The sequence below is a fragment of the Asterias amurensis genome, chromosome 19 (assembly GCF_032118995.1).
Source record: "Asterias amurensis chromosome 19, ASM3211899v1".
Lineage (NCBI taxonomy): Eukaryota > Metazoa > Echinodermata > Asteroidea > Forcipulatida > Asteriidae > Asterias > Asterias amurensis.
In genome coordinates this window covers 8719153-8741078 of record NC_092666.1, presented here as the reverse complement: position 1 = coordinate 8741078, position 21926 = coordinate 8719153, and the positions used below count along the sequence as shown (strand labels likewise).

Sequence of the window (21926 nt, the reverse complement as noted above, 5' to 3'; positions counted from 1 at the left end):
TATCTTTGTGTGATCGTCTGATTGTTTGTTTACCTTGCATCTTTGATGCACAGAATCTGTTTGGGTTCAGAATAAGGGGAACCCTGCAGTACAACAAGCCTCTTTTCTGGACTATTCGCATTTTATATAGGATTTGAGGCATTGCATGGTGAGGTATCAATATATATTTGGTTTGTGGTAAAACCATGTGTGTATCTACTTGTTGCCAGGTAGAGTTTGTTCTTAGAGAACTGTCTTTCTCTATTCTACTACCGCGGAGTAGATTTATCGGATATTCGGGAGACTTCTCAGTTCTGAAAAGAACTGTCCTGCTTTTTAACTGCTACCCGGGCGGTAGCTATAGAAAATTGGCTGGGACTACTACTTAAGATTATATGATCGTATTTAACTGCACTGCCGCGGAGTCTGTTCTTGAATGGGTCTCAACGTTTCGACTAGCTTGCTCTAGTCATTACATTTTCGATTTTGTCATCTTATCAAAGCCTTCAAGAACTCGAAGAGAATACAGTTTTTGAGTTGGATGGATCTAAGGATGGACTGGGGTGGACTGTACTGCCTGTCGCACATGTTTCTCTTTGATTTTAAACCTGCTCAATACCTGACACCGGGTCAACGGTTTGACCCGGTGTGAAATTGTCTTTGATTTGAAGTTGCCTGTAGCCATGTTGTAATCCACATATTAAGGATGGAATGCCCTGACACGATATATTTAAGTCAAACTTAGAGAAGTAGAGAGTAGGACAGTCGTTAACAATTTACACTTCACATTGTAATTTCCAGAGAATTTGATTTTCTGTTTATGAGGGACTTGTTTTGTTTGATGAGAGTTACATGTAGGCCTCATCCAAATTTGCGGCTCTTCTACATATGGCTATGGCTGTTGCCAAGTGTGTTGCTAAGGACTTCCTATACTTACAACGTATGATGACAAGGAAGTCTAGCAGTAGCCGTAGCTGTAGCCGCTAATTCGAACAAAGCTGAGAAATCAGTTATGAGATTTAGTTTTTCTCTACTTCAGTTATTAAATTGTCATTCCTTTTTACAAAAACTTCTTTTTTTCTTGTGGAATGGAAGTTGTCAAAGGAAGAAAGAGGAAAAAAGTGACATTTTCTATTATATATTGTGATGTAGATAGTCTGTAAATCCTCTTAAATGTAACACCCAGGTGGTTCAGGGGGCTTTATCCTCTAGACCAAGGGGAGACCCAGGCCCACTACCACAATTATTTATTCCTGGACATAAAGAGAGTCTGTAAATCTTCTAAAATGTAACACCCAGGAGGTTCAGGGGGCTGCATCCTCTAGACCGGGAGACCCAGACCCACTCCCCCAGTTCTGTATTCATTGTAATGTAGTAGCGAGTCTGTAAATCTTCTAAAATGTAACACCCAGGAGGTTCAGGGGGCTGCATCCTCTAGACCGGGGAGACCCAGACCCACTCCCCCAGTTCTGTATTCATTGCAATGTAGTAGCGAGTCTGTAAATCCTCTAAAATGTAACACCCAGGTGGTTCAGGGGGGCGTGATCCTCTAGACCAAGGGGAGACCCAGGCCCACTACCCTAGTCCTTTATTTTTGGTGATGTTTATGTAGAGACTCTGAAAATCCTCTGAAAATGACGCACCCAGGAGGTTCAGGGGGCTTCATCCTCTAGACCAGGGAAACCCAGGCCCACTACCCTGTACTTAAAAAAAAAAAAATTAAATTAATTGTGATGTAGAGAGTCTGTAAATCTTCTTAAATGTAACACCCAGGTGGTTCAGGGGGCTTCATCCTCTAGACCAAGGGGAGACCCAGACCCTGGGAGACCCTGGCCCACTACCCTAGTTCTTTGTTTGTGATGTTTTGATTCCGTAAACCTATGTAAGAGACAGGAGGTTCAAAGAAAGTTTATGACCCATATTCAGAATTCTTTATTTCCATGGCGATGTCAGAGTTCAGTAAATCTGATTTGTTGTGGACAAACTGATGACCAGAATGGAATGTTTACCAAAATACCTCCAAATGCTCATCTCTGACCCATATTTCTACCCTAGAATCAACTCCCTTGTGACAATGTAACCCTCAAACACCTTAAGGTTATGTATAGTCCATCATTTAACTGCCACATTTGATCAATCAAAGTTTAACACACAACCAAATGATTGTAATTGCTTGTTTTTTTTATTCCACTTTGTGTATGAATGCACTTTGCAGTTTTAAAATGTACACATTATGACATCTGAACTTGAAGAAAAAAAAACATTTACAAATCATAAACCTTTAAAAAAGGTCAAAATCCAATAAGTCATGAATTATTATTTCACTAAGCCTTGAAACCATCACAGGGGCATCAAGTTTGTACATATGTATGGCAACAAATGGGATAGCTTTAAAGATGTTTATTTTTAATACCACCCCACCCCCCCCCCCAAAAAAAAAAAAACAAAAACAAAAAAAACAACAACAACAACAACAACAACAACAACAACAACAACAACAACAACAAAAACAACGACAACATCAACATTATAATAACAATAATGATAATAATAATAATAAATTCAAATAAATGACAAAACAAAAACATATAAACATAATAAATCATTTAATTATACCCCTTTCTTACAAAATTGTACACAGCCAATTTACCTGACAAATTTTATTTCATACTGCCTAACAAAATAATATCATTTCATTTTTAATTAAGCATTAATCTTGTTAACACTTTGTGCCTACGGGTAGCTCTGTTTGTAACCATGGTGATGTCATAATTCACATTATCATTTCCATGGAAATTAACACAAATTCATTCAGTCAAATATTCTTTTAGTCTTAGCAATAAATATTTATGACCAAAGTCATGATTACAACAAAAGTATAAACTACAATTTACAAGAAATACAAAGCATGCAAAATAAACAACAGAAAACAACATCAGTCCATCATTTCTTCCCTTTTAAAATCCTGCAAGAACTTCTACTAAACTGTACAATAATTCACAAAAAAAGCAATTCATAATAAAAAATAATGTCAGCTTTTTAATTTAATATATTTGGCAGGATTTTAATTAATAGTGTACAACCAGAATTTTGATGGAATTGTTTTTTTAATCTTTTTTTTTATATATAATACATACAATTCAGCACATTTTTTTATATTTATAAATACATGCACTTTAGATAAGTCTAGTATGTACAAGACCGTACTATCGGATGGCAGTAAAAGTTAGTTTGATATTGGACATTCACATCTAGGTATGTACACGATGTACTGTGAATGTCTACTTACTACTTTAATATTGGACATTCACATCTAGGTACGTGTATGTACACGATGTACTGTGAATGTCTACTTACTACTTTGATATTGGACATTCGCATCTACATGTAGGTACGTATATGTACACGATGTACTGTGAATGTCTACTTACTACTTTGATATTGGACATTCACATAGGTTTGTACCGTGAATTACTTACTAGTTGGACATTCGCATAAACTTGTACTGTGAATGTCTACTTCCTACTTTGATATTCGACATTCACATAGGTTTGTACCGTGAATGTATACTTACTAGTTGGACATTCGCATAAACTTGTACTGTGAATGTACACTTCCTCCTTTGATATTGGACGTTGGATGGATGTCTATTTTGCTATATCGATATTGAGCATTCACATACCTTTTAACAGCGAATCCTACTTTTTATTTGCACATTGCTGGAGTGCGTTTTGGAGACCCCAACCAAAGCCCAACCGACTCAACAAGTCGGTTACCGGTTGGCATGGTCTGAACAGCATCGTCACCAAGCTCAATCGAACACGCGAAAACGATGACCAATGTTTCTAATTGGGGTTGCCAAAATGCACTCCTGTACAAACCTAAGTGAATATCCATTGTCCAATATTGTACTAACTTTACTGTCATAACTATCGGCCACGTTAAATTATTATCTTTTTACACCATTTTATAACTACTTCAATACTATCTAGAGCTTAAAAAACAGTTTTGGAAATGTTTCAGAGGATGATAAATACAAGTGTAGAAAGATCCCATCTTCTGTTTTCATTACAGACATGGATTTATGATGCATTTTCCTCTATTTTAAATTCATGTTTCTCACAATAATGATGAAAATTACTTCATATTTTGTTATTCAGTTCTTGAATTTGTATCACTGTTGTTGAAATAAATAAAGAACAAAATTAATGGAGACGGGCTTTGTAGCAAGAAGACAAGCGATAAATGGGCACAGAAGTTAATGAATTTAATATCAGAAGAATAACTCCGATTGTGCAGTGCATTACACAGAAATCAGGACAGTCCCGTTACTTTAAGGAGGCACGGAGAACTAGGCCACTGGAATTTGCCCAAGTGCCCCATGATCATTACCTTGGTGCCATAGTCTTTGCCTTGGTGCCCTGGCCATTGCCTTTGGTGCCATTGGTCATTGCCTTGGTGCCCCTAGTCATAACCTGGGTGCCCCAGTTATTACCTTGGTGCCCTTAAACTTTTCCCCTCATGTCACTAGGTCATTGCCTTGGTGCCCCTAGTGATTGCTAAGGTACCCATAGCCTTTGCCTAGGTGCCCCCTGTCTTTGCCTTTATGCCCCTAGTCATTGCCTATAGGTGCCCCTGGTCTTTGCCCTAATGCCCCTAGCCATTGCCTAGGTGCCCCCTGGTCTTTGCCTTTATGCCCCTAGTCATTGCCTATAGGTGCCCCTGTCATTACCTTAGTGCCCCTTGAAGTATTCCAGAACAAGCCCTTTGCCCTCCTGAGAATAAAGTACCAGAGAGCTAAAATCAGGAACATTAACCCATCTTCAAAACCTCATAAAAAACTAACGATAAATAAATCAACGAATAACACAAAATAATTGCCGTTAAGCCAAATACCAATCGACTTAAATCAACTTAAACAACGGTACAAATAAAAGGTTACACCCTGATCTGCATTCGTACAAAACCAAAACAGAAACAAATAATAATACAAATATTAATATTAATAATCAATACAAATTTGAATATGATGAATAAATTAAACATAAATAAATTGATAGATTGAGATCATATACAAAACATTATATTACTACTTTTTCTTTTAGAATTCATCACAAACAAAAAATCAATCGACAATTGAAATAAAAAAAAATCTTTGAACTGACAGATCTTGTAGGACTCATTAACAAAAATATCCAATCTGAAAAATATCCAATCTTTTGTGAAATTTGTGGGAAAAAAAATCTGTTGATTCTTTTGGTGTCATTATCATTTCAATAACTCAGTTCTAAAAATTCTCATTAAGAAAAAACGCATCCTGGGTCTGATACTGTCTTTTCTGCAGTTAACTTTTGTTTTCCTCTCTTTAAAATATCACACTCAGAAAATATTTATTTGTTGATGTTGAGAGAACTTAAAGGTACGGAAATTCGACCGGTGATGAGGTGGGAATACATGTACAAACTTTACATTGTGCGGACATTTGATTAATGAATAACAATTAAAACCAAGAAACCCTCAAGAGTTCTGACCATACCTCTGAGGAGAACATGGTAATGACTCCAAGACAGCGCTGTGACCTGTGTCGAAGTGGGGGGGGGGGTCTCTTTAATATAAGTTTTGTGAGATTGAACTAAATAGTTTTAAATATAATGTTCAATTTTGAAAAGGCTGAGTAAACCAAAACCAAAGATTCGCAAAACTTTCTTCCATCTTAGTTTTGGTTGAAAAATGCCAACTGAACTAAACAATTCTAGGCGGCTACACAAAACAACACCAATATATGGAGCTTTGTTGTCCTACATTCTTTGGTTTATAGCTATTACCGATACTTCAGGGTGCCATACCAATTGCCAAATAGGTTTTGAGTAACTGTTTTTAAGACATCATTTTAAAAATGACTTCAGTGGAAAGAGACACCAGTATTCTAAGACTGAGGAACATTCTAGGCGCTACTCTAATGCAAAGCAAGAATACTCACCCACAAATCAAAGTCTTCAAGTGGAATGTTGACTTTGGTTCAATAAATAAAAAGAGTATGTACGGTGGCTGCTATGGAACAACCATACGGTCGATTTGATTATAGTATTGATGGCATCCTGTGGCCACCATAGGGCATTCATCATAACTGCTTTTAATTTGCTTACTAATTACCGTTCACGCTTAGTAGCTATATATACAGTGAAGCAGATTAGGATAAACCACTTTCTTTCTGAGCACTGGCGGTCCTATTTCTTAGAGCTGCTCTAGCTGAAAAAAAATGCTTAACAAAATTCTGCTTCTAAGCAAGAAACCACAAGCAAGAGACCTAATGCTGACGACATGGTACATGTATTTTGACTGCTAACCTTCTTTGGCTTGATTAATTTCTGAACCCCCCCCCCCATACACCCATTGCATCTGACGTCACACACTCTCAGATCAATAGAGGCAAATCATTGGACAAAAGCTGTTCTCTGTTCGTAAAAAGTGCCTGTAGCGTTTCGCGTTATGCAAAGGGGAGCTATTGATTTCGTACACAAATACAGAATGCGCCTCCAAACAATGCGTGTGATTTTGGGTGTCAACTCTCTTTACTGCATGTTTGAATATGATTTTGACACCCAAGATGACAGCCCAAGGATAGGCACATGTGAGTACGCTGCGCGTATTGCAAGGGTTCTTCTAATACACTGGCACCATAGACTGCCACAAAAACACCATACCTTCCAAGCTAACATTGGGTGCGTGGGTTGCTTCTGTTTCTCTTCATAATATTTGTTCAGATTTGTGTTTGCTAGAAAAAGTTAAGTACAAAACAGCGACACCAGACATGCCTGGGTGTTTGATAATACTATACAGCCTATGGTTACGGCCAATGGCTATTGCCAATGGCTATGGTCAATGGCTGAAGCAGCAACAATCAGGAATATTGCTTTGATAAAGTTTTTTTTCAATCGAATATATTAAGCATTTTTTTCACACAAAAATTGGGCCCAAGAACCTATACCACTGTCCATCCACCAACCTTTGGTTCGCAAGAGGGTCGATCGGAATCTTTACACTTTCACCTTTGACCTGAAGAGAGATCAAAGGTCAAAGACTACGTGACTGGGTCGGGGCTTGTGTTATTCCCTTTGGGTTCCAGTACGTCCATGATGAGTCTCTTGACTAGTTTTGTGGCCTCACTCGCCTCGGGGAGGTAGAGCCGATCCACGGCGTAGAGCTCTGTGTCCTCCCCGTTATACTTGCCGTAGCGGAAGGTGATCAGCTCCGAGCAGCGTTTCTTGGACGTGATGCGGACGACGTCGGAAAGGGCGCGTCGGGCGACGATGTACGAAAAGCCTTTGCTGTCTGCTTTGTCTCGTAAGACGTAGAGATGCGTCTTGGTGATCAGGAGATTGCTGGGGAAGTAAATAATGGACATTTTTTGCTCAATTACATCCTCTCTGCTAAGCGAAAAGACAATGTCTTACAGTGTCCTTAAAAAACGTGAAGCATTTAGGCTATTTAACTGTCTCTGATAGCCATCATTTCTGTTTGCTTAACTAATTTTCTTGTAACTCACAAACTAAACATTATTTGCGGAGATTAACACTAACTGTCTCTAGATTTGTTACTAATCTTGTAAGGTAAACAATGCACAGTAAGCCACCCCTAGGGTCCAGGGTCCAATGTCATCAAGCTGTTCTGCATAAAATATCGCTTAAAGGCACTGAACACTATTGGTAATTACTCAAAACAATTGTTAGCATAAAAACAATTTGGTAACGAGCAATGAGAAACAGCTCCCTCTGAAGTAACATAGTTTTTGAGAAAGGGGTAATTTCTCACTCAAATAATAAAATACCTCATCTGAAGTCTTATATTGTGCATCTGAAAGCACACAAGTTTGTGCAACAAAGGGTGTTTTTTTTCTTTCATTATTTTCTTGCAACTTCGACGACCAATTGAGCCCAAATTTTCACAGGTTTGTTATCCTATGCATATGTTGGGATGCACCGAATGAGATAACTGGTTCTTGACAGATACCAATAGTGTACAGTGTCTTTAACAAAATCTCCTGTAAAGCAACAAATAGCAGGGAACCAGTCACAAATAGTATACACTACATGGTGTTTTGGCTGGTAACCAGGGCCCAATTTTAAAGAGTTGCTCAAGCAGAAAATATTTCTTAAAAAATGTCTGCTAAGCAGAAATGAGCAGGATACCAAACACAAATTGCATGAAAATACTCAATGTTAATGTGCCTTAAAAGACAGTGGACACTATTGGTAATTGTCTTCGCACTTGCTGTATCTCAACATATGCATAAAATAACAAACCTGTGAAAATTTGAGCTCTATCGGTCATCGAAGTTGCAAAATAATAATGAAAGAAAAAACACCCTTGTCACGCGTAGTAGTGTGCTTTCAGATGCTTGATTTCGAGACCTCAATTTCTAAATCTGAGGTCTCGAAATCTTTTGTGGAAAATTACTTCTTTCTCGAAAACTACTTCACTTCAGAGGGAGCCGTTTCTCACAATGTTTTATACTATCAACCTCTCCACCATTTCTGCAAGGTCTGGTAACCAGGTAGGAGTTAGCCTGAGATCTGAGACTCACCTTGGGTATGTGTGGCCGTTATCCTTGACTTCTTGACATTGATACGCTGAAAGGATGTCCGGTTTATTCAGCCAGGTGTCCGTCTTCACCATCTCTTTCCTCTCTTCATCCGATGACGCGGCACTACCTAAACTATCTGGAAATTAGAAACACAACCAGAACATCAACAGAAAATTACAACAGAAACTTTAATTCCTAAAATAGTAGTCACCAACAGTATACACTGTATGGTGTTTTGGCTGGTAACCAGGGCCCAAGTTCATCGAGCTTCACAATGTTTTATACTATCGACAGCTTCTCATAGAACCCCCGACACTACAACATGTTTGACCATATTTTGATCGCTTGAGGGCGCTTTCATCAAGAAATGTCTTGCATCACAATTACAGTTTAATCTTATTTAATTGCCTGTGTCTAGTTTTCTTGCATCAATGATGCATTGATATGAGCATTAACAAAAATAAAAATAAAAATGTAAAAAAAGGTTTTTGAAAAAAAGGTAGTGTCAAATCAAAACTGCTTTTTCATTTCGTTCGTAAATTTTTTACGCAGCGGTTTTGAACTCTGTTTCAGCATGAAACTTTTTTTTAAATGTGGCTAGATTTCAACTTTTATTGTACATAAAAATCTCTGAAAACAAGTACATGTATCTCTGTATGCAATAAATCCGCATGAAAATTTGCTTTTTAGATAAATTAAGCTAAGTAATGGTTGTAGGGAGTGAGGGTACTTTTTGCATGCAACAAGCTCGACACCGTAACTTGGGCATACAAGGGTGAGTGGCCTCACTGAGGTCAATGTATGCAACCAAAGCTGTTTGAATAGTACTCTTGCTACAAATTTAAGTTTATGTAAATTGTGTGTATGCAAATGTAAATATGCAAGTTAAGATAAACAAATTAAAATATTCAAATGAAAAGTATATGCAAATGACTGATATGCAAATGACTCTGACCTTGCTCGTCGTCCTCATCCCCGATGCTGAATACATTCTGCACCTTGTTCCCCCTATATCTCTTTCCTGTATCAAGACTGCTCACATGTCTGCAGAGAGGTCAAAACAAAAGGTCAGGGGTCAATGTGTCATGTGTCAGAGGTCAATGTGTCAGAGACCAGTGTGACCATAGTTGTTGGACTATAGTTCTACAGGTTAGTCAGTTTATGTATTTAAGGTTGATTACATAAAGTGCTTACACTGCCAGCAAAACTGTTTTGTTAGCAAAACCTAATCTTCCTTTTATCTCCCTTTTGAATTACTACACCCCGACAAATGTCATTCCTAACTTTGTCCTGAGCTTAACACTAAATCTCAGGAGATTCTGACCCCAACCATGCCAACCCTAAAAAAAATAAATAAAAAAATAAAAAATGTCTCTTACCTCTCCTCGCTCATGTTCTCATTCTTGATAAACTCCACGACACGTTCCTTGACCGTAGCGGACTTGGTCTTCAGCGTCGAGGTCAGACGTCCCATCAAAGCTGCTCCTTTCTCTGAGAATTTCTGCGGAGAATCACCAATCTATCAAATGACAGAATAGAGAAATGGTGTACTAAAACTAACATGCAGTGAAGAGAGAGCCAAAGAGAGACAAAGACACAGGAGAGTCTGAAGTAAACCTAGAAAGGTTTTACTAGCCCAGGGCACGATATTAACCCAGGGGATTCTTTAGACTTTTGGCCCAGAGGATACGAGCATCGAACTCAAGCTCTGGTGTTTCTATTCAGCAAATGACAGAATAAAAAAATCGTGTACTAAAACTAACATGCAGTGAAGAGAGAAAGGGACTAAAAGACAGAAGGTTCTGAAGAAACCTAAAGCTATCTTATTTTTGACTTGCCCAGAGCACAACATTAACCAGTCATGCAACTTTCTAATTGCAACACCGAAGGGGCATGCAAGGGTGACTACAGACAGGATTATACCCAAGGTTTTGGTTAAATATTTAAGTACACACAAAAAAAGTTAACAAAGTCAATGAAAGTACACAATCCACAACTTCAAAACTCACATATATGTACATGTAGGCATGCTCAACAAAATCTCAAAAAGCAAAACATACGTATCACTTTTGGAGAACAAAAACAAAATACACCAAGATAATTTGCAAAAGAGAGATTTAAAAAGCAGAACAACCAACATGCCATGAAAAAATCAGCTACAACCTAAAAAAAAAAACCAAAGCCTATACAATAGTAAAATTAATGCTGAATGAAAAAGTAACTGGAAATAAAGTGCACTGCTTGGCATGGATTTCTGAATGTTAGCAAAACATTCAATCGTGACATGATGGATGTTGTGACCCAAATCAACATTTCTGCGAACTTTCAGTGAACTCTTTCATGCACTGTCCTGATTGGCATAAACTTGAGCTGTGACTAGGTTTGATAAAAGCCTATGGATTTAAATGAGAAACAACATAAAGTCAGGGATGTGATAGGCTGTTGAAACAAAACCTGAACTATGAGTGCAAAGCAACGCAAAGCTTGAGAGCGCAAAGCATGAAAGCATGCGAGTGCGAAAGCTTGCGGGTACCAAGCCAGCTTACATACATTTATCTTTAGTTTTGAAAGCACTACTCTATATTCTGGGGTATTCCATGTGGTTTGTTCTTCATTTTGTTATGATCCAAGTTATTAAATATAAACAACTAAATAAATAACATTTTTTTGGGTGGCTGGTGGGGTTTTTAAATAATGGATTTCCGGATTTCCAATAGGTGATGTTTTTATCAAACAGGCTGTTTCCCCAGTATGGGTATTTCAGATTGTGACATAATTTATTTTCCAAAAGGTCCTAACTTTTGAACCAAACATCACACAAGTGTGTAAGATATTCATTGTTGCAGAGCCCATCACACATGTTTATGTTTACTAATCCCGCAGCTCAAGGTCAGCGCACACAACTGCTCAACGACAAACACTCATACTTAACGCCATTATACAATTAAAAAATACTCACCCCACTGTCATCGGAGCCCGCCCTCTCTGGCTGGGAGATGATACAAGCCTTCAGGGACGGATCTGTCGAACCTGATGAGGTTTCTTTTTCTATTAACTTTAATAATGCTGTAAAATAAGAGGAAAACGACCCTGAGAGTTTAAGCACTAAAAATGTATTGAAGTTCCAACAGCTTATAAACAGAATCAAGAAATACTTATGGTGCTACTTTGAAAATTAAAAGAGTAGGGACCTGCAGCCGGTTCAATGCGTCCTAACGTCTATGGATATGGAACTTAACTCGCCACAAGTCCTAAGATTTATCATAAGGAAGATTTTGGTGAAATCGACGACTGGTCACACTGGGCAAGTTCTTGTTGCAAAAGGTACACTTTTGGTAAACCAAGAGTTACTTTTCTAATGATGTCTCAAAGTTATGTAAAAAATTAAAAAATGTAATGGCTGTTCTCCTTTGAGATTGCTTTGAGCTGGTTGCTTGTAAATTGCCACTTGTGTCATAGCCCTTGATATGAATGGGTTTGTGGTAACACCTTGGGCCAATTTCATAGAGCTGCTTAAGCAAAAAATTTGCTTAAGCACGAAAATAGCTCGCTTAGTTTACACATGTTACTGGCCAAAATTTCCTGCCATATACATTGCTTATGACTAGTATTAAGCTGTTGTTTACTTAGCATTACAATTGAGTGGAGTCTTAGCCAGTAATCTGATTTTACTAAGCAATGAAATTTTTGCTTAAGCAACGGTTTTTGCTTAAGCGGCTCTATGAAATTGGGCCCTTATCTGTTATATTTGAGTAGAATATGTATAGTTCAGATGTATTCTTTCCTGCAAATTCATCAACTGCCAATAAGTGTTAGATATTCAAAACACACTTACCTGTAAATCCTCCTGCTACTATACTAACGTACTGAGTCTTTTTCTGTTGATTACAAAAATAAAAATAAAGTTACATATTTCAAGATTGTCACCGTTTTTTTTTTATGTTTGTGAAGTTGTTTTCATATTATGCCACGTCCTTTGCAATTCTAGAACTATGAGCGCAAAGCATGAAAGCTTGCGAGCACAGAGCGTGAAAGCTGGCTAGCGCAAAGCGTGAAAGCTTGTAGGTACGAAGCCTGCTAACATACATTTATCTCTTTTTGTGGAAGCCCTACTCTGCAATCTGGGGTGTTCCATATGGTTTTTATCTTCATTTTGTTATGAAATTTATCAAAGTAAAAAAAAAAAAAGAAGTGATTTAAATATATATATTTTTTTTTTAATTAACTAGTTTGTTTTTTAGTTGGTTACAAAAGAACAAATCTTAACCCTGAGAGACTCACTTGTAAGAAGTTAGCGACAACCATATGTAGATACTGATCTTCCTCTTCCCTACCACTTCCTAAGAAGCAAAGATGTTCCCCGGCTGCTTGCGATTCGGCCGCTATGGCCTGCCGCTGTGTGGTAAACAACGCCTTAACTGCACTAGCAAACTCTGTGGGCTGTTGTAACATCTAAAGCAAGATGATATTAAAAAAACAAACATTGGCACCTAACTATGTCAATTGTTTATTCTTTATCTTATTACTGTTATATTGTTAAGAACATTCTTTGTCTACAAGTGCGTACACATTTTTTTAAAACTCCCCTGAACAGATACATTTTCCATTGAAAACACATGACTTCACATCATATCGGCCATATCTTGTTGGGCCCTGAGTCCCCTTTCAATGTTGGTTCTCATTGCACAATCTTCTGCATTCCAATCAACATTTAGCGAGGGGGAACGGGGGACGGTGGAGAGAATGCTTATTGTCAGGAGGAAGTGGACAGGGAATGTTTTTTGTATCGTTGGGAACGAGTAGCCCAAGCATTTTGACCGGGTGTGTAGCCTCTTGTTAATAGATAGGCTCTGTGATCCAGCAGTTTATACATGTAGCACATGTACCCGACCACCAGAACCCATTTCGTTTCTTAAAGCCATTGGACACTTCCGGTAAACAGTATTGTCCAAAGGCCCACACTTCGTGTATCACAACTTATATATAAAACAACAAACCTGTGAAAATTTAGCCTCAATCGGTCATCGGAGTCGGGAGAAAATAATGGGAAAACCCACCCTTGTTTCCGCACGTTTCGTCGTGTAATGACATGTGTTTAAAACAAATCCGTAATTCTCGCTATTGAGAATTTATATTGTTCTAATGTTTTCTCAAAAAGTAAAGCATTTCATGGATTAATATTTCAAGAGAAGTCTTTCACCATTACCTTCTGTAAACCCTGTAAGTTATTTGTAAATCTGTGAGCTTTTATTTTTTCTTCTGTTCCGAAAGTGTATAATGGCTTTAAAAGCGTTAAAGCAAAGTACATGGGAACGAAGTAGTGCCAAAAACGTTTGAATATGCGCGAGACTGGCACAATCTCCTCTAGAACGAAGGTTCAAATCCTGCTAGGTGGAGTTTGTCTTTAGCACTCGCATAGCACCAGTACTTTAAAAACCTGAAGGACACTTCAAGGTGTGGGCTACAATTATTTTTTTCCAGGGGCCGCTGCCACCTACTCCTAGGGCTGAAATAGGGTTACCCCCTTTACAGTCTATTTGTCACTATTTATTTACATTAAAATAATAATAATAACATCGAACTCTTATACTAGCGCACGTATCTACCAAACAAGGTACTCAAGGCGCTGAGTATATACAAACTTTCAGAAAGATTGGTTATTGCAGTGATGAATTCTGAGACCCAATTATGAAGCATCTTAACGGGTTTACAAGGTGCTACGGTGCAGCCACAACCAGGAACACCGGGGCAAACCCCTTCTCTTTTCGATAAGTGCACTGGGTTCTTTTACATGCGTTACACAACACACTGGACCAACCACTTTACGTCCCATCCGAAGGACGAAGCAACGGTTACGTGTCTTGCTTAAGGACACAAGTGTCACATAAGTCACATACTCACCAAGTTAGCATCCAAGTGAAATGCTGTGGCAAGGTGGCATCTGTTATACTGCTCCGCTGGGCGACAATCCACTACAAAATAACTCACACTCTCATTCTAAAATAACAAAACAAAAAGTATAGAAAGATCTGTTGTCTTGGGTCAAAGTTCAACGATTACTTCCTACAAGTTGAAGCTTGTATATTGTTGTAGTTTGTTTAAACTTGGACTGTTAGGCTGTGTCGCACAGTGGAAATGATTACTGAACTTATAATGTGCGTTATCAGGTACTTTAACTTGAATGATCTGTTTTTATTTAAGAAATTTTCGCATCATTTTTCATTACAAACAGGAACAAACCAGCTTAATCTGGTTTTTGCCACTGAATACTGAATATATTTTTGGCTCTTCAAATGTTCAGCACCAAATCATGATGTTACAAACAGGATCAAACTGGTTTTATCTGGTTCTAACCAGAGCCAAATTTCATAGAGCTGCTTAAGCAGCAAACATTGCTTAACAAATTTGTGCTAAGCGGAAATAAGCAGGATACAAGTCACAAATTGTACAGTTTGGCTGTAACCTTATTCTGGCAAGCATTATTTTCCTGAAGACGAGCAGCGTATACTGTCAGAAATGTCATGACCAACTTTGCCATTCTCTGAGCAAACACTCAAACAAAAGAGATTTACACATGGTTGTACCTGCAAGTTTATTTATTTTTAGTTTCTTCCTATTTCTCCAACCCATGCAAAGCTCAAAACAATACTTAAGCATGATTTTGTTGTGCTTAGTTACTTTGAGGGCTCAAGTAGCTCTTTAAAATTGGCCCCAGTCCTTGTTGCATATGTTAATGTGTACCACTTCCAATATTAAGCCCCAACTACAAACAGGACCAAACTGGTTTAAGCTGGTTCAGTCTGGTTCTTACCAGTCCGTGCTGGATAGCTTGTAACAATTCAGACGGGTTGACTTGTAGACCCAGGGCACCAGACAGGTTGGGACTGACATCCTTGGAATTACTTAAACTGCTTCCATAAATAGCTTGATAATCCTGCCAACAAAAATTAGGAAAAAGGGAAACAAACAGAGGAAAAATTACTAATGTTAACTGGCTAAAAGAAGAAGGATTTGGGTTCTTTGTGTATGACAATAAACAAAAACCTCCACTGATTAACATTAAATTTACCAGTTAACATTAATGATGGAGGAAAGCTTCCCTTAAAATATTTCTTTACATCAGGAAAAAATACTAAATTTTTGTCACTACATTTTTGTCACTACATTTTATGTCACTACATTTTCGGCGTGTCATGGCCGAGCGGTTAAGAGCACCCGATTCAAGCTCTGGTGTTTGATCAGCAGAGTATGGGTTTGATTCCCGGCTGTGACACTTGCTACGTAAAATTGGGGCTCTACCGGCCAGGCTTCGAAATGATGCTACCCATGCCTACATCTGTCCCGTATGGACTGTAAAAGGGGTAACCCTGTTTTAGACCTAGGAGTAGGTGGCAATGGCCTCTGGAAAAAAAAAATTGTAGCCCACACCTTGAAGTGACCTTCAGGCCTTGTGTGTCCGGCGACTTGTGTTCAGATAAAAGTCTGTAACACTACAACACTGTTAAATCCGATTCATACTTCCTGCAAATGCTTTGTATGGAGCAAATTTTCTTGCGTCACAACTGGAAAAACAGCACAGATTATTGCATTCGCAATGGGAGGAAAAATGAACCAGGCTTTCGTTGGAGAACAATCTGAAAAAGTGACTTACTCTTCTAAATGACTGGGGTGTTTTGGAGGCGTAATACTGGGCAAGGCTGAAGAAATCTCCTACATCGTCTGCTTCTAATTGATTGGGAAAGGTTGCTAGAGTGTCGATTATCGTCTCTCTATCTTCGTTTTCTAACTCTGTGAGAATGTGTTCCCTGCAACCAAAGAGAGAAAAGGACTATTTTATCTCTTTCAGGGCCAAGGTCATACATGTACATGAACGATCTATTTTATGTATCCTGAAAGCGCCATTATTGTATAGGTACAATCTTTTTTATGTTCTCAAAAAGTGTCATAATATTGTGTGTTATCACAAGAGGACATTATCACTCAAGAAATACTATTGACTCTGGGAAGGCAACACAAATCAGCAAGATACATTTTTGATTAGTTACAAAGACTTCTTAGTGTATTTGAACTTGGATATAAGACTAGTATGCCTGGCCCAGTGATAAGCAATTGTTACTTGGGTCTACAATCCTCAATCCTCCACTATCATCCACTCTATGGTCACTTAATACCAAAATATTTGGACTTGGGTAAGATTAGTATGCCTGGCCCAGTGATAAGCAATTGTTACTTGGGCATACAGTCCTCAATCCTCCACTATCATCCACTCTATGGTCACTTAATACCAAAATATTTGGACTTGGGTAAGATTGGTATGCCTGGCCCAGTGATAAGCACTTGGTATTTGGCCCTTCAACCCTCAGTCATTCTGAATCCTTCACTTTGGCATAGAGGATGTAGAAGGACTTGGGAGGATAAGGTCTAAAGACACTGGACACCTTTGATAATTGTCAAAGTACAGTCTTCTCACTTGGTGCATCCCAACATATTCATAAAATAACAAATCTGTGAGAATTTGGATTCAAGTGGTCATCGAAGTTCGTGAAAGAGAATAATGAAAGACAAAAATAACCTTGTTGCACAAATTTGTGTGCTTTCAGATGCATAATAAGATGCTTCGTCTTGAATTATTTGAGTGAGAAGTTACCTCTTTCTCAAAACTATTTTATTTCAAAGGGAGCCAATTCTCACAATGTTTTATACTATCAACAGCTCTCCGTTGCATGCTACCAAGTAAGTTTTTATGCTAACAAGTATTTTAAGTAATTAACAAGCGTGTCCAGGGGGCGATTTCACAAAATGCTGTCTTTAATCCTGTCTAGAGTTAGGACGAGTAACCCGTCCTTACTTAGGATGGGTTCAATGCGTCCTACGTCTTTGGATATCCGGAACTTAACTCGTCCTCAGTCCTTAGATTAATCCTAAGTTAGGAAGAGTTTGGTGAAATCGACGGCAGTGCCCATGTTTAAAGGCAGTGGACACTATTGGTGATTACTCAAAATAATTAATAGCATAAAACCTTTCTTGGTGATGAGTAATGGGGAGAAGTTGATGGTATAAAACATTGTGAGAAACAGCTCAGAAAGAAGTAATTTTCCATGAATTTGATTTCAAGACCTCAGATTTAGAACTTGAGGTCTCGAAATCAACCATCTAAACGCACACAACTTCATGTGACAAGGGTGTTTTTTTCTTTCATTGTTATCTCGCAAGTTCGATGACCGATTGAGCTCAAATTTTCACAGGTTTATTATTTTATGCACGTGTTGAGATACACCAACTGTGAAGGCTAGTCTTTGACAATTACCAATAGTGTCCACTGCCTTTAACATGCTTAAGGAGCAGTCAGGGGAGCAGTGGGAGATGCAAAAGAAGACACTTACTTGGCATTTACTAATATGATAAGTCCTAAGAAGAAGGAGAGGAAGGAGTCTGCTTGGAGGAAGTAAAGACTCCACATGATTTGTAATACTTCCAGAGAGCAGTTGCTGGAGAACAAACTAGAAAACTGCAAGAAACAAACAAAGACACGACAACTTTTTCAATCATTCGTATGAACTAGCCAGCCGGACCACTTAGTGTGAATTTTGACAGGCCCTTAGGCGGGGCTAAACTAGCAGTTTGCCATAATGACTTATAGAGACCATTTCTACAACAAACAGCATTGGGTTGGCTCAGTGGTTTCCTTCCCTAGCTTTCACCTCTGTGGACCCCAGTTCGAATCCCACCTGAGACTGGTCCCTTGTATGTGAATATGGTATTCAATCCCTGTCTGACTGCGTGTGTTTTCCTACCATTCTAAAACTGTAAAACTGAGCATTTCTTCTTGTTTCCTATCCATTGTGTTCTTGGCGCTTATTGTGCTGGCTGTTAGATGTGTAATCAAGTAAACTCAAAAACTTCCCAAGATGACTATTCAAAAGTATTTTGCCTGCCATTATTTTATTATTTTTTAAATTTATTTATTGACATCCATCAGCGGATAACCACCGTTCTACAGTATCATTTAAAACAGATAAAACTGTGTAAGGTTGAAGTTTGTTCTTTGATAAACAAAGTGACATGGTCTATTGTTGGTCCTTACCCAAACTGATGTGTACGCATCCGGGAATATCTTCTTAGTGTCAAGGAAATTGCAGAGTTGAGGTTCATGGTACATAAGGAGTAGCCTGAAGAGTTGGAACATCTTACTATCTTTAGATGTATCTCTGTGTAAGCAAATTAAGAAAAGAGGAAAGACAAGGCTAATGTAAATAATTCTTGCGTGATATTCCATTATGAATTGAGGGCGGTCGGGTTGGGCCTCGCCTTCGACATGTAGACCTTCCAATCCTGCCAAGGGCACTATGCCCATTGAGTTTTCAGTCCCTACCTCATGCATGGCTTTTCCCTGGAATATGTTTTATATTTTGTTTAATAAAATATTGTCGGACATCACAAGGTTGGGGCTACACTTAACCAATTTAGCCCAATCAACCCAAATCAACTGGACAAGGACCACTGGGCCACCTACTCCTGGGGCTAAAACAGGGTTACCCCCTTCACAGTCCATAAGGATGTTGGCATAGGTTAACCACAAGGAGCCTGGCTGGTAGAGCAGAATGCACTACCAAAGCCAATTTGAAATTTCTGTTTGTTATAATTCAAATTCTTTATTTACCTTGGTACATATTTACTCATGACAGCATAGAAGCAGTTGTAGAGGTCAGCACGCTCCATGCGAAGCGCCACCAAGGGTCCCAACACGTCCAGCCAGCCATTGTTGTGCGCATACGTTGCGCTTTTCGACTTGCAGAAGAATGTGATGACAGACTCCAGATCGCTGGAGAGTGACAGCTTCTCTTCATCCGAGTTGTCAAATTTCTCTGAGGAAAATTTGTTAAAAACGAAATAATAATAATATATCATGTCTGCATTATAGACATTTGTTATTTTTTTGGGGGGTCATTCACATTAGGCCATATCCGAATTGCCGTTTTTTTTTCAAACCACGAATTTTCAATTGTTAAAGTATCTATAATTGTATTTGTTTACGTTTTTTAACAGAAGGGCATTCATGAATGGGAGTTAAAGAGTAGTGACTCGTTCTTCAACGTCCGTTTAAAACCTTGCAGGGTCGTGTCATGTGATAAAGGCCCTCACATGGTCGCCGACCCTGCCGGCTTTAAACGTGCGTTGAAGAACTCGTTGGTACCCTTTTATTCCCTTAATTAAACTCACCAATGAATTCTTTGCTGTCATTTCTGAGTTGGACCTGCTCTGGTAGATCAAAGATCCCATCAAAGGAGGCCAAAGCGTCTCCTTTACCCACAACATTCAAACAAATCTAGAAGCAACAAATATGGTGTAAAGATTAGAAATACGGAACTAGTGGCGGTTCAAGGATGGATACCGTCAATCCTATAACGAGTCCAACCACTGGTTGTTTTCAGAAGCACAGCTTTTAAATAACGCTTCACACTAAATAATCTCAAAGCGCTTAACAAGAAAATTCAATACAAAATGCCAAACTACAAATCTAACAAATTGAAGCATAAACACCAAAGCAGCGGAGGCAATTGAAGACTATTTTGAATTTTAATGGGTTTTCAACAGAGATTCGAACTGATCTTCAGTCTTGGCAGTTTTGATGTGGTTTGGCAGAGAGTTCCAGAGTACAGGACGGTGATGAGTGTGGGAAAGAGCGATAACCGCAAGTCTTTGCACATGTGATTGTATTTGGAGTTGTGATGAGAGAGGCAGAGCAAAGATTGCGAGATGTTTGAATGAGTTCTTGAAGATACTCTGAAGTGATACAAGGCTCACCCTTAACACTAGCCCGGTGTTCATTGTCTAATACTAGTAAAAACTGCGTATGGGCCACAAACCACAATTCACGCATATTGGCAAGCTAGCCTGTTGAGAACCCCGAACCGAGCATTGATTGATAGACTTTTAAGTTTTGGTTTTCACCTTCCAACAGGTTGTGCTGTACTGGTTGGGTATTTGTCTTCCCTGACAAATATTTCTCAGCGTTCCAAAGTCACATCCTTCAAGAAGGGCGGCCTCAAGTTCTGTGTGCCTAAAATGATAAAAGAAACAAAATAGAAATTGAGTGTATTAGTAACAGACACTACGCAATGAAATTCAAGAGGCATTCATTTGAAATTGCACAAGAGCTGATAAGGGAAAGATTTTTACACGATACAAACACATTTATTTTTGAACTCTTTAAAACCCAAAATAATATCTTACTAACATAATACAAGATCAGATTCAGCTTGATTTGACATCTTTTTCAATACTCCCAATAGTTAAATTTGATAAAAGAGAATGTACTATTGTAGGAACAGCTTATTTATGTCAAGCATGTTTCACACAGGTTAGGATAGAACTTAGATTCAGAAGGGAATTATTTGCTAGTGCCGCTGCGTACTCCGCAATACTCTTATTCTCCACTTACAAGTACAACACAGCTAGCGCAGGAATTTGGCACTTGCACAGTATTGTGTCTTATTTTTGTGATTGTGAAGAATGGTGAACATTATCACAGAATTCTGAGGTTAGCAGAGCCTGTAATCATAAAACTGGTCCCAGTGCCGATGGCATTGTCTGTCACTGTCACTGCCAGTCAGTGACTCAGCTCAGCAGCTGCCTGCCACCACCCACCAGTGTCACCATGCATGGTCACTTCGGTGGTTCGCCGACACTCGACATATGACAGGATTCCAGGAAGGAATGCAATTTACAAAAATGACAGATCTGAAGAAGGTGGTAAATAAAAAAGGTTTCCTCTCTAGCTACTCTTTAAACCAATCTTCAGAAAGTCTGTAGAGATCTTTGAGGTGGAAATTTCATGATGCACAGATGAGACAATTTGCAATTGTTGAATTGGGCCAATGTTATGAAATAGTGGGGCGATTTGGCGGATAACTAGTTCGATACGCATACAAAAATGGGGCGACAGATTTATAACACAAACGAATAGAGACAACTGCCCTGCCCACATTACGTTAAAATCAAATCACTATTCTGCGAAATCAACTTATGTATTTAATTATTTGAAACCATCAGCAGAAAGGAAACTATCTCAAATATCTATCACCGTTTTTTGATTGCATATTTGCCCTGATAAACTTTGGTTTGGCTAATTTTTATCTTACCAACTGTTATCGTCACTTTCGTTCTCCGCCATATTGCTGGATGACGTGTTCGTGTACCGGAAGTAATCTCGACATTTTCAAGAACTGCCTCACCACTTGAACCCTTGCAATTAAATATATATCTGGCTACAAACCTATTTTAATTAAAAGTATTTGTGTAAAATAGATTTTAAATGAGACATTCGTAGTAAAACTAAAATTGTTTTATCAAATTTATTGAT

The 21926-nt window shown here is 38.5% G+C and overlaps 1 protein-coding gene across 2 annotated transcripts; it reads right to left on the bottom strand.

The window, feature by feature from the left end:
• Window positions 1–2474: 2474 nt before the first annotated feature.
• LOC139951571 (TBC1 domain family member 23-like) lies at window positions 2475–21839 on the bottom strand. Of its 2 annotated transcripts, none has more exons than XM_071950521.1 (16): window positions 21706–21839; window positions 20516–20624; window positions 19784–19889; window positions 19224–19428; window positions 18648–18771; window positions 17947–18071; window positions 16215–16368; window positions 15375–15497; window positions 14465–14560; window positions 12845–13015; window positions 12399–12441; window positions 11523–11629; window positions 9943–10082; window positions 9519–9607; window positions 8564–8699; window positions 2475–7361 (listed from the first exon to the last, which is right to left on the bottom strand). In XM_071950521.1, exons 1-16 carry the CDS (start codon window positions 21735–21737, stop codon window positions 7061–7063), a joined length of 2061 nt encoding a protein of 686 aa, XP_071806622.1. In that variant the 5' UTR covers window positions 21738–21839; the 3' UTR covers window positions 2475–7060. The 2 variants fall into 2 exon arrangements, with proteins under 2 accessions (XP_071806622.1, XP_071806623.1); XM_071950522.1 differs by having other exon boundaries at window positions 9943–10064.
• Between the last annotated feature and the right edge of the window lie 87 nt (window positions 21840–21926).

What these genes read in the sequence shown, in the direction of transcription:
- LOC139951571 (XM_071950521.1), bottom strand. Translation starts at nt 21,737, where the DNA reads ATGGCGGAGAACGAAAGTGACGATAACAGTTG. An exon ending in GAAAGTGACGATAACAGTTG is followed by an intron (nt 20,625 to 21,705) that starts GTAAGATAAAAA and finishes TTATCATTTTAG; the next exon opens with GCACACAGAACTTGAGGCCG. An exon ending in ATCATATTAGTAAATGCCAA is followed by an intron (nt 16,369 to 17,946) that starts GTAAGTGTCTTC and finishes CTTTGGTTGCAG; the next exon opens with GGAACACATTCTCACAGAGT.